General features: G+C 35.1%; 1 protein-coding gene across 1 annotated transcript in view; it reads right to left on the bottom strand.

Moving 5' to 3' along the window:
* Positions 1 to 435: 435 nt before the first annotated feature.
* Positions 436 to 25,276, bottom strand: part of LOC124354207 — a 41,615-nt gene continuing 16,774 nt past the window's right edge. The window contains exons 4-6 of the mRNA XM_046804493.1: positions 14,478 to 14,648; positions 4,431 to 4,628; positions 436 to 2,571 (exon numbers count right to left, since the gene is read on the bottom strand). Of these exons, the coding sequence (XP_046660449.1) occupies positions 737 to 2,571; positions 4,431 to 4,628; positions 14,478 to 14,648 (2,204 nt within the window). The 3' untranslated portion in view covers positions 436 to 736. The remainder of the gene's footprint in view (positions 2,572 to 4,430; positions 4,629 to 14,477; positions 14,649 to 25,276) is intronic.

Below are 25,276 nucleotides of genomic sequence, written 5' to 3'. Positions count from 1 at the left end.
ACAGTTAATATGACATCTCATTTTACATACCATTCACCTCATATTTGTCCATGACTTCATCCTAGTGTCTAAAGGAATAGTTAACTTAAACATCTAACAAAAGATAATTTCATTCTATCCATACAATGTCAAAACTGGTTGTATATTTTGTTGTGTAATTGTGATGGTAGTTTGCTCCTAAAAAATAAATACTATTTAAAGAATGGTTAATAAAACTTATTCTCAGGTGAAAATATATAACAAATCCAGATAGTTAAAAGAAAAAATGCAATTATTTGTTTAACTGTTTTAATATAAACAAATTAAAAGTGTACACTAATTATTTTAAGAACTTAATTTATTCATATTAAACTATAAATAAGAGGACACAAAACTGTTTATAAATATACAAATTTTCGATGTTGAAAGTTGAATAAAATAAAATAGCGAGTCACATGGAAATCATACTTTTTTCCGTTATATTTACTATGATATAATAATGCAATAAATAACTGTTAACTGAATGGAAAATATGAACTTCACATCTTCATAACAGTTTGGTAAATTAAAATGTCTAATTACTTTACAAAAGCAAAAACAATACAATAAGAAATATGGATATCATTAAGAAAATATTTACTTTTGTACAGAACTAAAGACTATGTTTCTAGTTAAGGCTACAGATTTTTACTAAATCTGTTTGTACATTTCATTTATTTACAAAGCAATGTCTAACATATCAAGCAAATAAGCTTCTTTAAGATTCCGAATTTGACAAGGTCTCAATAAGAAATCCTACCGTAACCAAACCCTTAGAACTGTGCGCTATACTAGAGTCCCAACCAGCAAAACCCCTCTCAGAATCAGTAGCATCTTCATTGACAGCATTATGTTGTATTTCTCTAAATCCATGGAATTTGTCGACATTATCATAATCCCAACCCAGAAAACTTTCCTCAAGTTTCCACAGTTTTACTGCACATGGCTTCACCGATGTTGGACTTACAAACTTTTGAGATACAGTCTGGTTTTGAAATCTGTGTTTCTTATTTATTTTCATTAAGGTTTCTAACATTTTGGTTGGTTTACTCTCCTTGTTCAGTTTAGAAACTTTAGGGTTAAGCCTATTTTCATTTTTACTCGCTTCAATATTATATGATGATGTATATTTTCTCTTTTGAGATGAAGATCTTGATACACTTGATACATTAGACTTTAGGGATTCATTACTTTTATACAAAGAGTCTTCAGATGATGTACTGTCACCATTTATCTTCGACTGATCAACAGATAAATTCATTGAATATGAAGAATAGCGGTTACCCCTCAAAGATTTTGGATTCACAGTATTTTTTTGTGACTGATTCTCAACAACTGGCTTCACAGGAACAAAATATTCCAATATTGATGTTTGTTTTCTTATATCGCTTGTATTGTTTGAAGCAAAATCTTCATCATAACTTACATTTCCATTTTCATAATTGAGATCACTGATTGCTACAATTGGTTCTTGTACATCTGTATTGTGTACATCAGGAGAGAATTTTTCCTTTTTTTCAGATGAGTTCACCGGTGAAACACCTAATTTTATTCCTTTCTCATAAGATTCTTGAGGGTTTAGTTTTACATCAGTCAACCATGCAGTTTTAGTCTTCAATGGAGTCACATTATTGGAGGAGGGAAAATCAACAGTATTATTTTGAGAACATTCATGTACACCTGGAGACTTGCTGCTACCAGACTTAGAACAAGGAGAAGATTTGCTTCGAAGTTGTTTCCCTAAGCTCTGTTGACAATTTTCAATTGTTTTAGCATTGAAAAGCGTGTTAGGTGACGTTTTAGAACATATATTGGCTTTACTTTGTGGTGTACATGTTTGATTATTTTTTATAACTCCGTTTTTGTTAGTTGACCTAGGAGAAATGTTTGTACAAAAACTGTCATTATCTTTCTGCGTTCCTTTTTGTGGTTTATCTTTTATTGATTTTAAATTAAATATATTGAAAGTGGAGGATTGTTCCTTGTCTGAAATTTTTGATGTGTAATGAATGTTTGTAACATTACAATCACTTGGTCTTAAAGAATCCATATTATTTACTGATGAACTCTCTTCGGAAATAGCTGATTCTTCAATAGGAATTCTGGCTTCTTCTGGCAAAGAAGCTCCATTGGAAGTTGTAGGTGAATCTTCACATTTCTGAGTTGACTTTATCTTATTATCAGAAATATTTATGCTCTTTTCTATACTAACATTGTTTTGCGACACTTCTTTTTTTAACCTTGTACTCCTTGGTGATGGAGTGCCTTGCTTTCCTTTTTCTGAACTTCTAGGTGAGCTGGGATGAGTTTTTGGAGGAGTCTGACATCCTTCCTTAGCAGGAAATCCATTTGTTAAAGATATGTTCAGCATCTCTGGAATTGTTGATTCTTCCATTGGGATTTGCAACGAACAATCTTTCTCTGGACTCGTTATCTCTGGAGAGGATTTCCAAGGGGCGGGGGCTTGATCTGGTAGCCTCTTCAAAGCAAATTTGATCACCTGGAAACCTGAGAGTCCTTGAGCAGTCCAATGCTTTTCCACAGAATACAAACCTGCAAATATTAATTATGCTATATTTGGTAAAATAAAAAGCATCATTTCCCAATAAAGATTAAAAAACCATTCAAACAATTAAAAATACTTATTTATTATAAAAAAATAAATTCATCTGATGTGTGTAAACACAAAATCAATGCCTTGCATCATAAGTTGTGGCCAGTTTTATTTATCCAGAGCACAATTAATTCTTGATATGCTATAAACAGACTGGATAGTAGGAGTCTTCAGGAGACACACATTACTTAGTGCACTAATGTTTACCCGTATATTACATATTACTACTTAACACATTGAAACTTAAACCATGGTTCGTTGAAAATAAAACCACATTATAGATAGGAGTTATCATGTACATACACAACTATCATTATTTAGTGTTCTAATGATTACATCCTGTATTGATAGTTGCTAACTTTATCATATGTTTTACAATCATTAGAGTGTATTAAATCAACGCCTAGAGTATTGAAGAAATCATAAATAACGAAACATCAGTTTCTATCCTACAATAATAGTTTTACAGCTACAGTTTTCAAGACATCAGAATGCCCAGATGGACAGGGACATGACGCACAAGTGAAAGTTGTCAGAGCAGTTCGCTGTCATCTACCATGTTCACTGTTGACAAAAATTTAAATAATTTCAATAGTAAAATCACACAGTGACCCAAAGAGATTTCCCACAGTAAAAAAAGACCTGGGAAAAAACTAAAACTGATTTGGATAAAATCCACCATAATGAAAACACTCACAACTTTAAAAGTAATACCTTGTGTAGCCAGACAAAAATAAACTACAAAGGAAGTATTCTAGTCTTAGACATTCAGAAAACTTGCATATGGGTAGAAAAAATTTCAAAACAATAATAAAATCCTGTTGGAAAAGTCTGACACGAGGAGTGGAATAGTTAAAAAATTGAAAGCTTACAGATTAAACTTATATTTATACTAGTACTTCTACAGAAAAAGTTGGACTGCTAGTGAGAGAGGTTTGAAATAACCAGTAAGTTATGATAGTTGTACATACAGGTACAGACGATGATTTTATACCAAATTAATGTGCTTCTCATAAAATATTATTTTATTCAGATGTGTTTAAATCTGTACTCAAAACCTGGCATTTATGTGTGCTACTGTACATCGTGAGGTACAGGACGAATTGACAGCCAATGTAAAAGACCAAACGAGGTTTGGAAGACAAAAAAGTGCAACTGATGATGAACATTCTTCAAATGTTTTGAAAGCCTTTTAGATAATACACGTAAAAAAATCATATGTTGACATGCCAAGTTTTGAATAGTAATAGTTACGAGCCTAACAAAATTAAATTATTACATGAATAACAAGAAGATGATTATGACAAAAGCATGGAGTTGGTGATCTCATGATGAACAAGTGTGATGAAAATACCACTTTTTTAACTTGATAGTTTTCTCGGACAAGGCCATTCCAAATAAATGGAAATGTAATTGAACAACTGTAGATATTAAGATACTGAAAATGTTCACTAGATGGTACAATCTCAAAATCCTGAAAAAGTAACAGTGTGGGTCAATCATATTTGACTGATAAATAATAGGGGCTTTCTTTATGCATAGTGATTTTAATTCTGAAATTTATCTTGTTATACTTCATGATGAAAAAGTTACTTTAAATTTTCTAATTGCAACCTATATGTTATGACATACCATTTTAATGTTCTATTTAATAGAAGCATAATGACAAATAAAACATCTCTACAATGTTCCTAGCAACAGTTATGGGCAAATAACCCCTTACATTGTAATGCCACCTAGAAAAAGACACCAAATCAAAACACAAAATTGTTTATAATCCAATCTTGTCCAAACTTACCATCGTATCTGTAGCCTTCTTCCGGAGCATACCGACTCTGTAACTTATAACCACGAATTACGCGGACTGGTCTCTTTGATTCAATGTTTGAAGCTAAAGCTGCATTACTGCCTTCCAGCACCTGGTCCTTGGATTGTGGAGCTGTCCGCAGATTCTTAGGATTTGATTTTGTTCCTTTGAGGTCACGTCCTCCAGAACCTGCAATGAAAAACTCAGTCACACCTAATGTTTCAAATATTGGGATTCATGTGATTTTAACTGAGTACTTTATAACAGTATGGAATTTAATTAATTTTATTGGATTCAAAACATTTTTGTATATTCAATGTCCGTTTAAACTATATTCCAATTGCTGCTTACTGTATGGAAAACAATGTCAAAGGGGGTTCAGCTATATTTAAGCAAAGCAAGCTTGCTAATGAAGTTGATAGTATTTCTCAGAAATGCACAGTATTGAGGCTTTTATGTGAAATGGCAGGTATAAAAATATGCATAAGCAAGAAGGAAACCTTATGTGCTTGGTGTTTATAGCTCTCTGCCACACTTGAGGATACTCTCACCCAGATAGTTTGTACACTAGAAGAAATTCCAAACAACTGTGGAATCTGTATTCTAGTTTAATAGCTTGAAACAGGTAGGAGAAAACATTGCAGTAATTAAAATGCGTGTCACATTCGACACCCCAAGGATTCCTCTCCCTTCAGCTAGGATAACCTCAACCACTGCTACTGCAATAGATGTGGTTTGGCCGGATTGGATAAATTTGACATCAGTGTTATTGCCCAACCCTGTCTCGGATCACGTTGGAGAACTCTGCAAACTTGAAATAAATTGTCAAATCAAAAAACCTACACATATGACAAAAAAAAAACATTTTAACCTTGTGATAGTCTCTCAAAGCTAACAAGTTTACTTGCCTTGAATTCCTGGGTAAAAAAGTACATTCAACATCTATAGCAGAACAGGCATACTCAATATTCACTAATACATTTGGAAAAAGACCTAGAAATTACATCTCTTTAAAAAAATCAAGCAATAAAAGGAAAAATAGAAGCTGTACTCCACTGAAATTGATGAACTGCTATCAGACTTTATAAAATCTAATGAAATATAGATACTCAGCAAAAGCGAAAAAGACAAATATGTAGCCTTTCAAAAGGAGAAAGAATATGATATGAAATTGTGACACTTTAGGAAAACAAAGTATAGCTGAGGCAGGTAACAAAAGTAAGGCTGTCTAGGAGATTATCAATAGTGAAAAGAAATCAAAGAGAAAGGACAGTCTGGCAGTTGAACATCAATGGTACTACAGCTCAAGATGTAAAAGAAATCTCGGAATATTGTAATATGTTTCTTGTGACAATAGCGGAAGATACTTTGATCAATAACAATTCTCCAAGAACTTCAGTGATTGATGAGCCAAGAGATTGTTATGATTCACTATTCAATGAGTTTCAATTAGTAACATCAGAAGAGATACTGAAAGTCATTTCTTCAGTGAAATCTAAAACATCAACTTGAGTAAATTGGATAAATTCTAAAATATTGAAGTTCTGCATACGTGAAGTTAGTACACCAATTGTTAGTATTATAAACAAATCCTTAACTCAAGGTATTTTTCCTGAAGAACTTAAAATCTATAAAGTTTATCCACTGCACAAACAAGGTAATAAAAGGAACTACTGAATTTCACGCCTATCTCCTTGATTCCAAAAGTGTCAAAAGTCATAGAAAAGATACTGATACATCTCATACAGCATTTGGAGATAAATCATGATCCATCTGAGGGGCAACATGGTTTTATGTGTAGAAGATTAACCACTAGTGCCCTTGTACATCTGGCTGAACACCTCATAGACAACCTTGAGGAAGAACTGTTTAGTGTTTCCTAGACCTGAGCAAAACCTTTGACTGCCTTGTTCACAGATTAATGCTGTCAAAACTTAGCTCTTTAGACAACAAGGGCACAGCACTAAAGTGGCTTCAAAGTTACTTGCAGGAAAGAAGGAATGTATTGGAGATCAAGCAAGTTTTTGAAGAATGAACTTGGAAGATCTAAGCCTACGGAGATTAAGAGAGGTGTTCCTCAAGGATCTGTTTTGGGGCCAGTACAGTACATTTGTACTTTTTGATGGAAGACCTTAAGAGTACCAGAGGGAGTGTTGCTAACCAGTATCATATTTGGATGACTCAGTTCTCGTCACAAACAACAAATTGGTTTAGGCAATGGAAATGGACACCTACACATCAATAACTAGAGCTCAGCAGGGCTTAAGCTGCGATTGCATTTGTCACATTTTGCGTAACAAGCCAAGAAAATGTGACGCTGTTAAAAAAACTTTCGCAAAATTGCAAAGAACGCAAGAAAAAACTAACCCCAAAAAAAGTATATTGCATTTTGAAAATCAATTTATTTTTTCAATGATACGAGATCTCGTGCTATAAGATCATAAATTTTGTCATCACATTTAATTTCATGTAAATAAAAGATTAGATTCCGTGCGTGCCGCCGGTCAACAAACTGTCTAGTTGGAAGACGCTTGCCTACTCTCGGATCAAAATGTATAGATACGCGAGTTTGAACGTTAATCACAAACTAACTAATAGAGCTAAAATTATGGGAGTTACATTAAACTTAAGCTTGTTTATTTCTGCTTCTAGATGTATAAAGTAAATTATTTACAACTAACTTTTGTGTCTGTAAGAATGAAAAAGGCACCAGTTGTGGCGCTTTACTACTAAACTGCAATTTTGAAAGTTTAATTATTCATTGTTAAACCTGCCATTGGAGGCCCAGAGCACATATGAAAAAGCTGATGGGAAATGGTCTAATATATTAAAACAATATTTAATTTATTACAGCTTCTTCTTGCACTTACGGGTGCGAGTGGACCACGCATAATCGTCACAACATCATGTTAGTCTGACAGTTTGCGCATTCCAACGAGCATGCGCCAGCCGCAGCAAGTTAACAAAATCTGTTCAACTAGGTTAAAGTGGTGTTAAAAACTATAGTTTTAAAATTGTGTTTACAAAAATGAAATGCCGTAAAAAGTTAAAATGGTTTACAAACAACTGGTTCAACAACTTTTATCCACATAATTCTAAAATTACTTAGTCGAAGTTAGTACTCTTGTACAAGTCTTATATAAAACTTTGGTCTTAATATGATAACAAGTGTTTCTGGTTATAAATGTTCAACATTGTAATTTCATTGAAAAGCACCAAATGAGGCACAATTTTTTGTTCTTACCAACATAAGAAATTTAATTTAATGTTTGTAAACAATTTAATTTATGTAACATGCAAAAATAATCAAGCTAAATTTTAATTTAACTCCGGAAATTTTCGCTCAACTAGTTAGTTTGTGGCCAATGTTCAAGATGGCGCGCGAAAAAGACGACGGCAAGTGTCAGTTATGTAAAAAAGTCGGTAAAAATAACTTGTACTGGATTAAATGTTTTGGAAAGTGTAATAAATGGTTTCATGCTAACTGTATTAACTTTGATCAAAAAGAAATCGACAGTTTTGAAGCGATTAAAGAAAAAATTCGCTGGTTCTGTGTGGAGTGCGAGCTATGGCTTCAAGACACGAAAGCTGCAGCAAACGACGAAAGTTGCTACTCTAAATGTAACTGTAGTGTTCAGATTAAAGTGATTCTAGATGAATTGACGAAAGTTTCTGATAATCAATTAGCTATGAGTAATATTATCAAAAATGTGGAACAAGAAAATAACAGTATAAAGGGTATTATAGGTAACCAAACATCACTTTTAGAAGAGGTGTTAGATCAACCTAAGTATGTTTCACGTGAGTATACCAGTGCTGATAATACTTCAAGAACTGACTTAAGCTCATTAAAGGCTTATGAAACAACAAATACAAAGGTAACTGTACAGAAAACCAATCCCGAAGACTACCCTACTAACCTAGCTGTTGACCCGGGTCATAGGTCTGGCCCAAGTGTAAATAATGACTCCCAGCAGAGTTTCGCCTCTGTGGTTAAAAGAACTGACAATCAACCTCATAAGGCTGACAAAGTAACATGGCAACAACGCCAGGGAAAGATAAGTGCATCAAACAACAGTAGGCCTAGGCCTACCGTTAACAAGCCAACCGTTGATCGGAGGAGAACAAATTTTATCACTGGAACTTTAGAAAGTGAGCATAGCCTAAAAACTACTGGTAAGAAAGCTTTTTTATTTGTTTCAAGACTGAGTCCAGAAACTGAGTGTGATGATTTGAAGAACTTTTTAAATGACAAAAAGAAAGCGGATTATGTAGTTGAAAAACTAACCCCGAAATACCCTGACCAGTATTCGTCATTCAAGGTAGGCCTACCCTTAACTATACTAAATGATGTCTTCTCGCCTAGTTTTTGGCCTAATGAAGTCTTTGTTTCAAGATTTAGGCTTAGGCCTAATTATTTAAACAAGCAGCATTCATCTTCAAACACTAAAGCTTTAACTTCAGTGACTACTTTATCTGACAAGCCTAATAGTTATTTTTTGGAGCAAAACGAAGATCCCCCAAGAAAGACTAGAGACGGGTTTTCACTTAGTGCCTAAAGCTAATGCAGGATCAAATTACAATACAAATAACCAACTTGACGCAACTAAAAGTAGGCCTATGCCTAACTTAAGTGATGTTTCTTTATATCATTTGAACATTCAGTCTGTTAAAAATAAATTGCTTGAATTGGAGCTCTTTCTGCAGAATATTTAATGTGACATTCTTTGCCTAAACGAACATTGGTGCTCACAGGAAGAGTTAAATTTTTATGTTCCTTCAGGATACAAGTTAATTACAAGTTTTACCAGATCTTTCATGAAACATGGTGGAGTATCCGTTTATGTGGCAACTAACTTTACTTTTGATTTTCTTTGCATTGATGTCAAGGAGTTATGTGAGGAGCAACAATTTGAAGCTGCGGCGGTGGCATTCCCAGACCTTAATCTGATTGTGGTTGCAGTGTACCGTGCCCCAAACTCTGACATAAATATTTTTACTGACAAACTTGAAAAATGTATTTTATTTATTAATAAGTCTTATAAGTACAAAAACAGCAAAGTTGTAATTGCTGGAGACATTAATATTAACCCTAGGAACAGTGATCTTAAGATTAGAGGTTTCTTAGATAGGCTAAGGTCTTATGACTTTTTTTGTTTAAATTTTGAGCCTACCAAACATAACTCTTGTTTGGACAATATAATTACTAAGTTTCACTATGAAGATGTAGACTGTAAGGTAACACAGCCTCATCTATCAGATCATTTGGGATTACTATTAAGTATTAAGCCTAATACTAGGCATCATGGTGGTACTGGTACTGACAGTGCAAAGGGACCGAATAGTAAGAATAAATATTTTAGGCTACTGAATGATTCCACTGTAAATAGTTTTAAGGTCATGCTCAATAATATTAATTGGTTAGATTTGCTATTGCCTTACAATTTGGTTGAAGATGCATTTGATTGTTTCATGGAAACTTTAAAATACTATTTTGATATTTGCTGTCCAATTAAAACTAAGCCTACGCAGCCTAATGATGTACCGGTAACTGGAGTAATGTCTCATAGTGTAGATAAGAAATGGTATACTGTTGAGTTGAAAAATATTAGATCAATAATGTTAATCTATTACAATAAGTCCCTTGTTAATCCTAACTACAAAATCAGTTACTTGAGGTTAAAGCAAATTTACAGGTCTTAAGTTAAGATAGCAAAAAAACAGGCAAATGAAAACTATATTATGAATGCTACAAATAAATGTAAAGCAGCTTGGCATATCATTAACTCTGAGTGTGGAAGGCTGTCTAATTCAACAAATAAGTATGATAGGCCTATACCTATTTCTGTCAGTGCTTTGAATACTCATTTTATAAATGTAGGAAGTAGGCCTAATGTTAACAGTACTACAAGTCATGATAATGTCTCTGATCCTATTGATATATTATTGTCAACACGGAATGCACCTCCTCCAAATGTTTTTAAATGGAAAGAAGTTACTGTAGATCATGTAAATAAAATTGTAAATAGTTTAAGTAATTCTAAAGCTCAGGATGTCTATGGTATGTCTAATTTTGTTCTAAAAAAGATTGTTTCTGGCATAGTAGATCCTCTAACTTTCCTGATTAATTGGGTTCTACATGAAGGTACCTACCCTAAGTGTTTAAAAATAACAGTTACAGTACCAGTTTATAAGAAAGGTGATAGGCAGGATGATAATAGCTATCGACCTATTTCGCTCATTCCTGCAATATCTAAGGTGATTGAAAGTGCAATAAAAAGTCAACTAGAGTGTTATTTTGAAGCCAACAAAATGTTATCCCCATCTCAATATGGGTTTAGGAAAAACCTTTCTACTATTAAGGCTGTGGAAGATGTTGTATCACATGTAATGAGTGGTTTTGAGGCCAAAAAAGAAACATCTGCTGTGCTATTAGACCTAAGTAAAGCTTTTGATGTTGTTCCTCATAATGTTCTTATTAAAAAACTACAATCTTATAACATTAAGGGAAAAGAATTATTGTTAATGGAGATATATCTGACTAATAGATATCAATTTGTAAAAATTTCTGAAGAAAAATCTGATGTTTTAAGAGTTTTAAGTGGGGTACCTCAGGGCTCTGTCCTAGGCCCTTTTCTGTTTGTGATATTTGTCAATGATCTACCTGCTTTTATCCCTGATAAATGTATTTTATATGCAGATGACACGACACTGTTAACTTCAAGCGCTAATTCTGAAACTAACTGTATTGTTAAAAACTATATGGTTGAGAGATCTAACCTATGGTTCTGTGCCAATCAATTGTCTGTAAATAGTAGTAAAACGGAGGAAATTGTATTTAGTTTATGTAACTTAGACGATAAGACTGTGAAATTGTTAGGAATTACATTAGACTGTAAATTGGACTGGCGTCATCACACAAGTAACTTGTGTACTCGCTTATCTAGAGTAGTTTTTCTACTAAGTAAGCTAAAATAGTACACAAATGACAGTTTAGTCATAAATGCATACTATGCCTTTTTCCACTCGCACATATTGTATGGCCTAATCCTGTGGGGAAACACCTCTGGTGCAAAGGAGGTTTTTAAATGGCAAAAGTGAGCAATCAGATGTGTTTCAGGTATTGGCTTTCTGGATAGCTGTAGATCACATTTTACAGAGCTAGGCATACTTACTGTTCCCTCAATGTATATTCTCCAATGTCTGATCTATGTTAAAGAACATTTGGATGAATATAACCTAAGAGGTAGTTGCCATGAGCATAACACTAGAAATAAGGGCCTAACTGATTGGAAATATGTTAGATTAAGTAAAACACAACACAGTTATGGTTACATTGGGGTCAAACTGTTTAATAAGTTACCATTAGCTGCTAGGAATGTTACTGTACATAATTTTAAAAAAAGTTCTACAAAATTGGTTAAAAATTAAAGCCTTTTATTGTGTTGAGGACTGGGAAACTGCTGACATGAGTGACCTTAAGTTTTAACAATACATAGCCTACCATTCTAGTCTAATATTTTATATGTTTTATGTAGGCCTTTATATTTATATTTTTAGCATAGAGTATATTTTATGTACCTATTTGACAATGTATATTACAATGTTGTATGTTGTTTAATGACAATAAAGAATTGATTGATTGATTGATAGATAGGTTATCTGTAATTTTTTATGCAAGAATAGTATCCAAAGAATGGCCATGCTTGTTCCTATGACAGCGGTGCTGATGCGCCGTGGCTGACACATACGAACAAATAAACAAAAACAAACATTGTACAATTCTAAACATCTTGTCTTAGCGTCTGTAACTAATACTGGAGATTTGAGGTTTTGATATAGTCAAATTTTATTTTGAAATGTCAGAGATTCGTAAAAGGTAACCAATATTGGTAATTTGTCAATGATCTCTATTGAAAGTATTAATAAAAAGCAACCCATTTCAATGAGGTTTAAACATTGGTGTTTACAAAACAAAGTAGACTACAGATTGAATGATGTTGTAGAGGCTAATTAGTTTATTTAAAGATAAATGGATGATAAAAGTAACTTTATTTATAAAAAAATAACCATACTATTTAATTTAATTTTGTATTTTAAATTAAGAGCAGGCTTTTAGTTATTTTTTACATTTTTACAATCAATTTAAAATTTTATTTTCAAAATATACTTATTTTAATAAAAAAACTTTTTAACAAAATTCTTATATATATATATATATATATATATATATATATATATATATATATATTATATATATAATTATATATGTTATATACAATTATATAACATATACAATTACAAATATATAAATTATATTATATATATATATATATATATATATATATATATATATATATATATATATATATATGTATATATAATTGTAAATTGTATAGTAAAAAAGTATTATTGTTATCTCCAGCAGAATACCAATGCTATTAATAAGAACTACAAGAAAAATATTTTTGCTAAAATGTCTGAAGAGCTTGTAGCATTTTTGCAAAGAAAGTTTTCATCTCAGCTTAAACCCTGGAGCTGAAACATTTTTCCTCAACTACAATTTGATTTTCAATGCATTGAAAACAAAATGCATCATATGGGAAAAACATAAAGATGATCTTTGCCATTAGATTTGAAACAAGTTCAATCTACTAAAAGTTTGGGTGTTAAAATTGACAATCGTCCCTCGTGGAATCAACTTGTAGATGTATTGTGCTTAAAACTCAGTACAGCACTTTTCGTTTGAAAGAGACTAAAACTCATTACCACTCTAGAAGCTACCAGAATAGTTTACTTTGCACTATTTGAGACACATGCTTGCTATAGAATAGTGCTTTAGGGAGTCTTCCATCAACAACCTCCAGAGTGCTAGTTTTGCAAAAGCATGCTAGCTTAAATCCTCAAGATAGATGTAGAGATGTTTGTAAGAACTTGGATATACTCACAGTGGTGACTATTTAAATCATTGAGGTAATTCAACAGGCCTAAAAGGGAAATCATTTGAAAAACATTGATATCCATAATCATTAAACAAGACATGGCGATGACTAATTTGCCAACCTATAAATCATCTTTATTTGGAAAAAAACCATCTTATACAAGGTGCTAGGCTTTACAATATGCTATCAAAACTCAAAAACCATGGTCCTCAGGTTTTGAAGAATATATTCAAGTGGCTGGTAGAAAGAACTGTTTATAGCGTAAATTTTAAATTAAATCACTAAATTTTAACTATACATAATGTATTGACGCTATCTCTGGTCTTGATAAATATGAAAATGAAGACTATACTATATCTTTGTCTACTGTCTACTGTCATGTTGTACAAAATACTATATTTTGCGGCTGTTCCGTTATTGTAGTTTTGGTATTATATACAAAATCAATTACATTTGAGCACTAATAAATTCATTGAAATGAAGTAAATGAGTTAAAACATCACTGATTCATTTTTAATTCATTAACATAGCTGAAAACAAATCTAGTTCTTCTGAAGTAGAATGTAAAATTCAAAGGTATTTGAAATATTACACCAGAAGATTATTTCTGTTAATTACATGGTTTATTACACGAAATACAAAATGTATAAATTGTAAAGAAGTAAAAATAGCAAGAGTAGTAAACTGCTACTTGATTCTAGAGGTTAACCACATAATTCTGAAATTTGTAACCACATAAGATAAAGAAAGCATGGTACTTCATTTAATTCCCCCAATTCTTTTGTTACAATTTTTATTTACACTACAAGTCATTTAATTCGATGTTTAAACTCTTATAATTTAAATTTAAAAATAAAAGAATTTAGGAATGCCATTGTCAAATGGTTCAATTTCCAGGTGGCAAACTTCTGTGGCTGATTAAAAAAAGCTGATGCCCCATCACAATTAAGGGTTTAGAACTAAATGGTGATTAAGTGAAAAAGTAGGTCCTAACACCTTGAACCAATTATTTTTGTTTTGGAAAAAATAATGAAATTAAAAGGTAATGAATGTTGTGATAATGATAGCTGAAAGTCACAAAGAATAAATATCTTACCTGTGTAAGTAAAGCAGTCCCCACAGTCAATGTCATCCTCATAACCACCAGAAAGTGCAATAGAGTAACAACCTTCACCCACTTTTCCATGGATACCTGCCACAGTCGGTCGGTGGACCCCAGCTGCTGAGCACTCCAGCCGAGTCATCCACCAGTCGCCAACATTCACACCTGCACATCAACTTGTTACTACTAACCATCATACAGCATTGCTCACCTTCTTATAAATATCTGCCATTATCAGTCTGTAATTGAAAACAACTGAGCACTCCTGTCATGCATATGCCAGTCACCCAACTCATACCTGCACATCAACTATTGAGCTGTCACAACCACCTGATACTAACCTTACTCACCTTCTCATGGATATCTAGTACCAACCATCATCAATCTGTGAAATGTGAGCAACCGAAGACTTCTGCAATGTCATACACCAGTTATCAAAATCATACTTTCACATCTACTATTCAACTATTATGTCGTCATAACCACCTCTCCTGGAGTACCGCAATGTCAGTTAACAAAGCCCATCTCTTAGTTTACTACTTGTGATGGTTTAAAAGGATGACAAGATTAGGAACATTTGTCTTTATTATTTGAAGTGTTCAGTGCATATCACATAACAACTGCAAATGTCTGTAATCTCCTCAAAACCCTGCTGTTAAGTACCTACAAAATTACAACAGCTACATCATCCATTACTCCAGTTCATCACTCACATGCCCACAGATTACTGCTTAATCTTGTTGCAATATAACTCACCTTCCATGGAAAGCTCTTGTACTTACCTTATATTATATTACCAGCATATACTTGACAATAGACAATATACTTTATTCATTATCATTGAGACCAGAATGGTGTCATTAAGCAAAATACAATTTTTTTTTTTAAGTTGAGATAAATCACGGTGGTTCGAGAGATGTGGTTAGGCAGTTAGTCCTCCAGTTCAGGAATTCCTCTATTGTATAAAAAGGCCGGTCAAGAATACAGTCTCACTACAAGTAAAAAGAATGCTAGAAACAGAAAATAACAAAATCCATGGACGGAGTAATCAACATACTAGAACCTTCATTGCAAGCATGCGCCAGCCAATAAATGCAAGAGAACAAAATCAGTCTACTACATCAACAACGGGGAGAGTCTGTCAAACTCCGACACAAAAACAGTCTACCACAACAACAACGGGGAGAGTCTGTCAAACTCTGACACAAAAACAGTCTACCACAACAACAACGGGGAGAGTCTGTCAAACTCCGACACAAAAACAGTCTACCACAACAATAACGGGGAGAGTCTGTCAAACTCCGACACAAAAACAGTCTACCACAACAATAACGGGGAGAGTCTGTCAAACTCCGACACAAAAAACAGTCTACCACAACAATAACGGGGAGAATCTGTCAAACTCCGACACAAAAACAGTGTACTACAACAACAACAACTGATGATGGTCCAACTACACAGCTGGCAACTTCTCTTATCCACCAGTACGAAGATGAATCTCCTCCAGAGAAGAACAAACAAGTCATAAAGCAGAATCCTGGATCTGTGATACTCTCGCAGGACAAAACTAACCTTAGAGTAATGAGTGGGCCACCTTTAAATGCGAAACCAAAAGACAAGCATGAGAGCTTTGAAGACTTCTTCACAAAACACATCGATTTCTTTAGGACACATATGGGAAGACATTATAACTTTAGCCACTCTAGTCCGTCTGAAAGTTCTGTAAAAACTGACTCTTTTTTTCGAGAATATACCACATCGACAAGAAGACATTTAACATTCAAGCAAAATTATCATCCCTCAGAATTAACCACCTTTCACCAAAATGCTGACCGCCTCTCCAATAAAATAGACATCATGAATGACCTCCTAACCAACATCAACCCAGATATAGTAATTATAACAGAACATGGTCTTTCAAAACAAAAGTTAGAGAACACCCACTTAGAAGGTTATACCATTATCGAGAGCTTCTGTCGAGAAAAACATCAAAAAGGGGGGGTTGCAATTTGGGTGAAGGATGGAATAAAAACTTATGCGGTTGGACTCGGTGGAAACAGACTGAGTCAGGAGCTGATCTGCGAGGTGTCTACAGCTAAATTAACAATAGGAAAACATGCCAATTACATCATTGGAATCTACAGACCTAACATCAACTTTGATGCAGCCATAGACATAATATCGCAGACTCTAGAAACCATCCCTACCTGGAACAGCCCCATAGTGATTATGGGTGACATCAATGTTAACTGTCTGGAAACAAACAGACAAAACTTCAAAAAACCTTAAAGTCCTATAACACCTCAAGACTTCAGCTACCACCTAAACGTGTCACCCCATATAGTTCCACTTCTATTGACATAGTCTGTTCTAACAAACTTCCTACAGAACCAGTAGTCACTATCCTAAACACATTTATCTCTGACCATACAGGGCAAATAGCCACATTACAGAACTTCAAAACTAAAACACCTGACCAAATAACATTCAACAGACATTTCAGCGACAAGAACCTCTCACTTCTTAATAATCTACTGAAACAAGAAACATGGTGTGACGTGCTAACCCCCAGATCAGCGGAGGAATCCTATAACAAGTTTCTGAATACTTTGACCTACCATATGGATATAGCATGCCCTTACATCCGTACTCGCAAAAAGTCGAAAAAAAGACAACCTATTAAGAATGACCAAGAAACGATAGAAAAGCGCAACCAATATCTAGCGGCTCAAGAGGAATATCTACTGACTGGGACAGAAGAAAACAAAGCTAGAGCAACAGAGAAGAAGAAAATCTATGACCTTCACCTCAAGGCCCAAAGAAAACTTATGACACCTGAGTTCATAAATAAGTCTGAAAATAAAAGTAAAGCAATATGGAGTGTTATTAATAAAGAACGATGTAAAAACAACAACACCAATGAAACAATACATCTTAAATCTAATGACACACTAATATCGGCTCCCTGGATGTAGCAACACACCTAAATGAATACTTTGTAAACATTGCCAACGAAACACTAGCACAAGCTGTCTACGATGGGAATCCTGTTACTCCAGATTACAGATTTCAAGTAAATGACTCTCTTATTCTTTGGCCAACATCTCAAAAGGAAGTTAAGACGACTATAAGAACATTGAAAACGAAAAACTTAGCTGGCTTTGATAACATTTCCACAAGATTATTAAAAACTTGCAGTGAGCCCCTATTAAACCCCCTAACTACTATAATCAACAACTCATTTGCAGAAGGAATTTTTCCATCAAAACTAAAACTGGCAAAAGTCTATCCGAAACTAAAAAAAGGAGACCCAACCCAGGTCGCTAACTACCGCCCAATCTCTCTACTTCCTTCAATTTCAAAAATCATAGAGAAAATTGTACTGTCTAGACTGTTAGATTTTTTTAAAAAACATAACCTGTTCCCTGATAATCAACACGGCTTTATAGAAGGTAAATCGACATCAACTGCTCTGGTTAGAATCGTTGAGTATCTAATAAGAGCACTAGATAAGGGCGACAGAACAACTGCTATCTTTCTAGACTTCACTAAAGCGTTTGATTGCCTTAGTCATGGCAAACTCCTCAAAAAACTAGAAAGCCGAGGGATCACAGGAAAAACTGCAGATTGGTTTCGGAGCTACTTATCAGGGAGAACTCAGTCAGTAGAAATAAAAAGTACAGACCAAGGAAAGAAAAAAAACAACAACCTCCAGACCTTTGCCTGTTGACAAAGGTGTTCCGCAGGGATCAGTCCTGGGCCCTATCCTTTACATTATCTTTGTGAGTGACTTTCCTGATTAATTAAAAAGGTATTGCTTCGTGCTCATGTTTGCAGATGACACGACACTCCTGCTACAAAATAAACAACCTTCGACCTTGGACACATACATTGCCATAAATATGGCAATAGAATACTGTCAAGCAAACGACCTGGTATTGAATCAAACAAAGCATCAGCAACTAATAATGGGAAGGAAGAAAGAAGAAGTGCTGGAATTGCCGGACGCTGAAAGAATGGACAACGTAAAGTACCTAGGAATATTAATTGACGAATCTCTTTCTTGGAGTGACCATATCAACCAACTATGTGAAAAACTTAGCACAGTTTTATATGTTCTAAGGCGCTTAAAACAAGTTGCTAGCCCAGAAATAGTAAAATGTGCATACTATGCTCTTTTCGAGAGTCACCTGAGGTACGCAATAACTGTCTGGGGCAACTCCTCTAAATTTAACACTCAAAGGGTACGAGTGCTTCAGAAAAAAGCAATCCGTATACTAATGGGAACAGGACCTCTAGAATCATGTATCTGAGGTGCTTTTAAACAGCTAAGAATACTAACCTCAGTAGCCCTGTACATCTTAGAAGTAGTTGCATATGCAAGTCAACAACGTCTGACAAGAGGAAATGACGTTCACACCCTCAACACAAGATCCTGGAATTTCCTGGAAGACATAACAAATAAAGAGGACAAACTGGAAATGGCTGCCAAGATAGGAACAACTCTTTTGGAAAAAAATAAGCTTTTGGAGGAAAAAAATCTTAGATTGGTTGCCACAATAGCTAGGACAGAAGAAAAGTTAGAAGAATTGGAGGAAAATGAAAAGAACTACATTAACAAGATAGAATCACTCAGCCAAGAACTGAGAGACTCTGAACTCCAACTTAATAAAGAAAAGGAATTTCAACTGGAACTGCAGAACCTTTTTGAAGAACAAGACATAAAATCTCAAAAACTTATTGATTTGAATTTAACAAAAATTAAAAATTTGGAAATGACTATTTTGACACTTCAGAAGAGCACTAAATTTGAAAATAACGATCCTGAGTCAACTAAATCTGCTTCCACACAAACTTCTGATGACAGCAACTCCCCTTTAGTAGCACAATCCTCATCAGTGTACTTTGAAATTCTGCTTCTAAAGAAACGACAAGACCAAATGGAGCAAACAATTCAGAAACTGTCAGACTGTATTCACCATCAATGTTGTAACAACTTTGAAAACATTATGCCTACAAAACACTCTTCACCTTGCATTCCCCGAAGTGGTCACAGGGACAGTTCTTCTGGCAAGAACTTCCATGTGAAAAAATCTAGCACAGATTCAAAAAATAAAACCAAAAGAAAGAATCTGTTTAGTATATCCCTTCAGGCAGCAAAAAAATCGGGAAGCCAGACTTAAGGTGTCAGACGCTTGACATCAACAACATATCTCATGATGCAATGGAGTCAACTGATGATGATGGTGATAAACCAACAACTCACTTAGTAGCTCCCATTATACACACTTATGAAGATGGAACCTTTCCGATTCAAATAAAAAAAAAGTCACGTGGAAAAAAAAAACTTTGAAATAAAAAAATCCCAAAATTCCCACTCAGGTAGTGAGAAAATAAAGCATCCTGTGAACACACTTTATGATTTAATAGAGTTAGACAAACCTACAGAGAACAAACACAAAACTCATCTGTCGGAAGCGCATGCATGGCAAGGAAATGAAGTCACCTCCATTTACTGCACAGGTGCTTAGAGAGGGAGAAACTTACGAGAAGTTTTTTAATGATTATATCGACAAGCTTCATGTTATATCCAAACCAGACTACATATAATAATCTTAACCAAACCGCCACTGAGGGAGCCAGCCAAGCCACTGAGGGAGGCCAGCCAAACCCTGTCTAAAAAACTGAATCAAACCGACACTGAGGGCCATCCCCAAACCCTGTCCAAAAAACTGAATCAAACTGCCACTGAGGGAGCCAGCCAAACCACTGTCCAAAAAACTGAATCAAAAACTGCACTGAGGGAGCCAGCCAAAACACCTGTCCAAAAAACTGAAATCAAACTGCCACTGAGGGAGCCAGCCAAACCCTGTCAAAAAAACTGAATGTCACGGTGGATCCAAAATTATGCCGTCAACCCGTACTAACAATTAAATCACCACTCCAAAATTCAAACTCTTCAGAAACCCAGACTTTTTTAGACCCAACTCAAAGAAGCAAAACTCGATGCAGAATCTTCCTGAATTCAAATTTAAAGACAAGATTCAAATCTTCCATCAGAACATAGATTGGCTGTGTGCAATAAAAATCGATAGATTTAAATCACTTTTTACACATCCACAAGCCCGATTTAGTTGTCCCTCACAGAACATGGACTAAGTGAATTAACTTTGAAAAGTGTATGCTTGGTGGACTACTGTCTGGTAACTGCATTTTGCAGAGAGAGTCACAGGAAAGGTGGTGTTGCCATCTACAAGCACACTGACATGGCTAATGAGGTGGAGAGTGTTAATATTGCTGACCATTCAGAAGAACTCGTATGTGAAATGTCTTCAATCAGGATAACATTCGACAAGGAAATCATGTTTATACATTCTTGGGATATATCGACCACCCAGTGCTCCTCTTGACAATGCCTTGGCCCTGTTAAACTGATACCCCTCAGCTTACTTCCTTGTGACAACAGTGGAATTTGTATTGTTGTGTAATATCAATGTAAATTGCTTTGCTTCCATCAAGAGAAAATGTAGCATTATGCGAAGCACTCGCCACCTTCAGTTCGATGTAACCAGAATACCGTTGCCCTCCTACAAGAGTCACTAATACCTCTGCTACTTCCATTGACATTGTCTGCACCAATCTTAACACTGACAGAGTTAAAAGTCATAGTGGAAAATACGGGCCTTTCAGATCATATGGGACAGCTTTGCTACGTTGACGCCCCAATAAAGAAAAAATGAAACTTTTAGAACTACTCACAGACAAATTTAATCCTGGACAACCTCCAGCACTTCAAGGACATCCTGTCACTTCAATCAAGGGACAGAGTCTATCAGGCAGCCACAGCAGACGAGGCTTACATGAACTTTATTGATACCCTGACAATAGCCCTTGACATCACATGTCCACGTAAAATTTGCATACCGAAAAAAAATAGAGGAAAAATTCTAGCCCTACACAACCCAGAAGCTAACAGCCTTAGAAAAGAGTTCATCCTGGCCCTTGACAAATATAAAAAAAACTGGAAGTGAGCAAGACAAAGTGGATGCGTTTTAACAAGAAAAAAATGTATGATCTAAAACTAAAAACTCTAAGACGGGAAGAAAATGAAAGCCTTATTGCTGAGTCAAGTAATAAATCTAAAGCCATCTGGAATGTCATCAATAATGAGAGAATTTTAAGAAAAAGACAGTGCAGGGGCAAGATGGCAGATTGATTGTTGGAGGAAAGGTAGAAGAAGACCCAGACAATTGTGTGAACACTTTAATATCTTTTTTTTCCAATATAGGCCGAGCAAACTCTACTGCAAAACAATCAATCAAGAGCCATTGTTATGAGTGATACTTCTTTTCTTGGAAACTTCACTTATGGAATGGAGACTCACTTCCTTCAGTGAAGTTTTTTAACACTATAATGTCACTGAAGTCAACATATTCTTCAGGTATCGATGACGTGAGCTCTAAGCTGCTAAAGTTTTGCATTGGTGAAGTATTTTTACCCATTACAGATATAATCAACAAGTCTTTGTCTCAGGGGATTTTTCCTAGCAAACTCAAAATATCTAAAGTTTATCCCCTTCATAAGCAGGGAAGCAAAAAGGAACTACAAAATTTCAGGCCGATATCCATAATCCCAACTATTTCAAAAATCATAGAAAAAAATAATTTTAACCAGAATTCAAAACCACCTTAAACTCAACAATCTCCTGCCTGATAGACAACATGGGTTTATCCCTGGAAGATCAACCACAAGTGCTTTTACGATTTAATAGAACACATCATTGACAACTTGGAGGAAGGAAACACAGTTACAAGTGTTTTCCTTGATCTAAGTAAGGCGTTTGACTGTTTGGGCCATAGTTTAATTATCAACAAAATTAAATCTCTTGGTTTTGGAGGGGACTACAGTCAAGTGGTTTGAGAGTTACTTAACGGGAAGAGAACAGGTCGTTGAAATAAAACAAAACCTGGATGGAACAGAGAGGGGACTGCAAGATCTGGACCCTTGGCTGTTACAAGAGGTGTTCCCCAGGGTTCAGTGTTGGGCCCGGTTCTGTTTGTTCTTTTTACTGCAGACCTACCTAAGTATTTGGGTAATATAAGCTACCCAGTCATGTTTGCTGATGACACCGTTCTTGTAACGAGTGGCAATGCCATTGAAGACCTGGACATTCGTACCTTCATATCAGTCAGTATGGCACAACAATATTGCTCAAATAACGACCTAGTTGTTTAACGCTGCAAAGACAAAATATCTCGCTTCTGGACGATTAAAAGAATGCTTGACTGAGCCCCCAGATCTTCAGAGAGTTGACAACACAAAAACACTTAGGCCTAACTCTGGATCAAGGCCTTTCCCTGGAGCAATCACACCGACCCAACTGTGTTCAAGGCTTAGCTCTGCAATCTTTGCAATGAAGAGGATTAAATCCATTGGTACCTCTATCGCTTTGAAAGCCGCATATCACGCTCTGTTCGAATCACATGTGTTCGATATGGAATAACTCTGTGGGGAAGTTCATCTGCCGGCAACCTTCATCGTGTCCTGGTATTACAGAAGCGGGTTATGCGGATCATGGCAGGACTACAGCCACAAGAATCTTGTAGAGAGGCTTTTAAAATCTTTTGAGATACTCACAGTAGTGTCCATATACATCATCGAGGTAATCACCACGCCTCAAGAGAAAGATTACCAAGGGTTGGTGACGTCAACAGCTACACAACAAGACGGGCAAATGATATATCCCTTCCAGCGCATAGAACAACCCTTTACACCAAGAAGCCTTCCTATAGCGGTGCAAGACTCTTTAACATGCTTCCAGAAAACTTCAAAACATGTGACTCTAAAACTCTGAAGAAAAAGACTGCACAGCCTGTTGATAAACTCTACAATTTATAGTTTGAATGAGTTTTTTTTCTGTTAATGCTATTATTTAAGACATGTATGTGTATGTATATGCATTCATATATTTTCCTCCTCATATATATTTTATTTTACAGAAATGTTAGTTGATATCAAATTTTAAAGATATTTTCTCTTTGCATTTATAATAGTTTTAAACTAGTTTACCTACTTCTTGATGACATCAATTTTTACTGCATGTGTTGACTCTGTAACCATTCTTGATGAATGTGTGAATAAAGATATTATTGAATTGAATTGAATTGATCCGCACATGACTACATACTTCCCACCCATCGTCTGGCTCTCTACAAAAAACAACCCACCTATGCTGGTGCAAAATTTCTTAACATCCTGCCACAAGAGTTCGAGAAGACCACGGAACAGCAACAACTCCGACGAAAACTGATCGACTGGCGTATTATGATCATACATTTTCTAATCTGTGGATTTTGCACTACTATATTGGTAAATTTAGTTTTTAAGATAAGCAGTATCTGAATTTAATAAAATCTAAATTGGTGTGCGGGATTTAGCCTCTTCCTAGTTCAGTGGTAAGGATACATACTCATTAAGTGCTCATATATTTTCTTAAAAAATTTTATAACTGGAAAAAAACAACCGACAAGTAATGGACCATCAAATGTATATGAGCACGTGTATGAGCAACACTTGAAAAAGAGTGAAGTTATATAACAAAGTATAGGAAGAAAATATTCAGATTCTAACTTAAGGTATCTAAACTTCATTTCCATACCTTAATTAATAAAGATTAATTAAGATTAATTATTAAAAACTTTAAATCAAAAAACACAGCCGGTATTGATGACATATCCACAAAAATACTAAAGCACTGTGCAGAAGAACTTATCTATCCCCTTACTGATATCTTCAATAAATCTTTCAACGAAGGACACTTTCCCTCAGCACTGAAAATATCAAAAATCTATCCTATATTTAAGACTGGCAGTAAATCAGAATTAAGTAATTACAGACCCATTTCATCACTACCAACTGTCTCAAAACTTTGTGAGAAAATTGTTCTCGTCAGGCTATTAGAACATTGCAGGTTGAACAACCTGTTAAGCAGCTCTCAGCATGGCTTCGTCAATGGCAAGTCAACAACTACAGCAATGATTACCTTGATAGAATCAGTGACTGACAGCATAGAAAAAGGCAACCTGACTACAGCTATCTTCTTGGATTTGAGAAAGGCTTTCGACTGCCTGGGTCATGACCTCATACAGAAGAAACTAAACTTGGTGTAACGGAAACAGCTCTGAAATGGTTCAAAAGCTACCTCAAAGACAGAAGTCAAATAGTCGAACTAAAGTCTACTGAAAAAGGGTTGGCTAAAGCATTCCGATCACAACCCCGTCCTATACATAGAGGTGTCCCACAGGGATCCGTGCTGGGTCCAGTGCTTTTTATTCTTTTTACTAATGACCTTCCAGAATACTTACATAAATATACTAAAACTTTGATGTATGCTGACGATACAACCTTAATCCTTGACAACAATACACCTGAAAACCTAAGTGTAAATGCTTTTATTGCGGTTAACATGGCATATCAATATTGTGATGGAAATGACTTAGTAGTTAACCCCTCTAAAACTACCCAACTAGGGTTTGGGAGAAGAACAGGACAAATTAATTGCTCACCAGAAGTTAACTTGGTTGAACAAACCAAATTCCTCGGAATTACAATTGACTCAAGCTTATCCTGGACACCCCATATTGACCAGCTATGCAATAGACTAAACTCAAGCCTATATGCACTCAAACAGGTTAAAGAAATTGGTGATCTGACTACAGCACGTACTGCCGATTTTGCTCTATTTGAGACACATGTAAGATACGGTCTAGCTGTATGGGGAGGGACATCAAATG

Source organism: Homalodisca vitripennis, chromosome 2, assembly GCF_021130785.1.
Source record: "Homalodisca vitripennis isolate AUS2020 chromosome 2, UT_GWSS_2.1, whole genome shotgun sequence".
In the NCBI taxonomy this organism is placed as follows: domain Eukaryota; kingdom Metazoa; phylum Arthropoda; class Insecta; order Hemiptera; family Cicadellidae; genus Homalodisca; species Homalodisca vitripennis.
The sequence above is the reverse complement of the archived record's forward strand: the minus strand, read 5'-3'. Positions and strand labels throughout refer to the sequence as shown.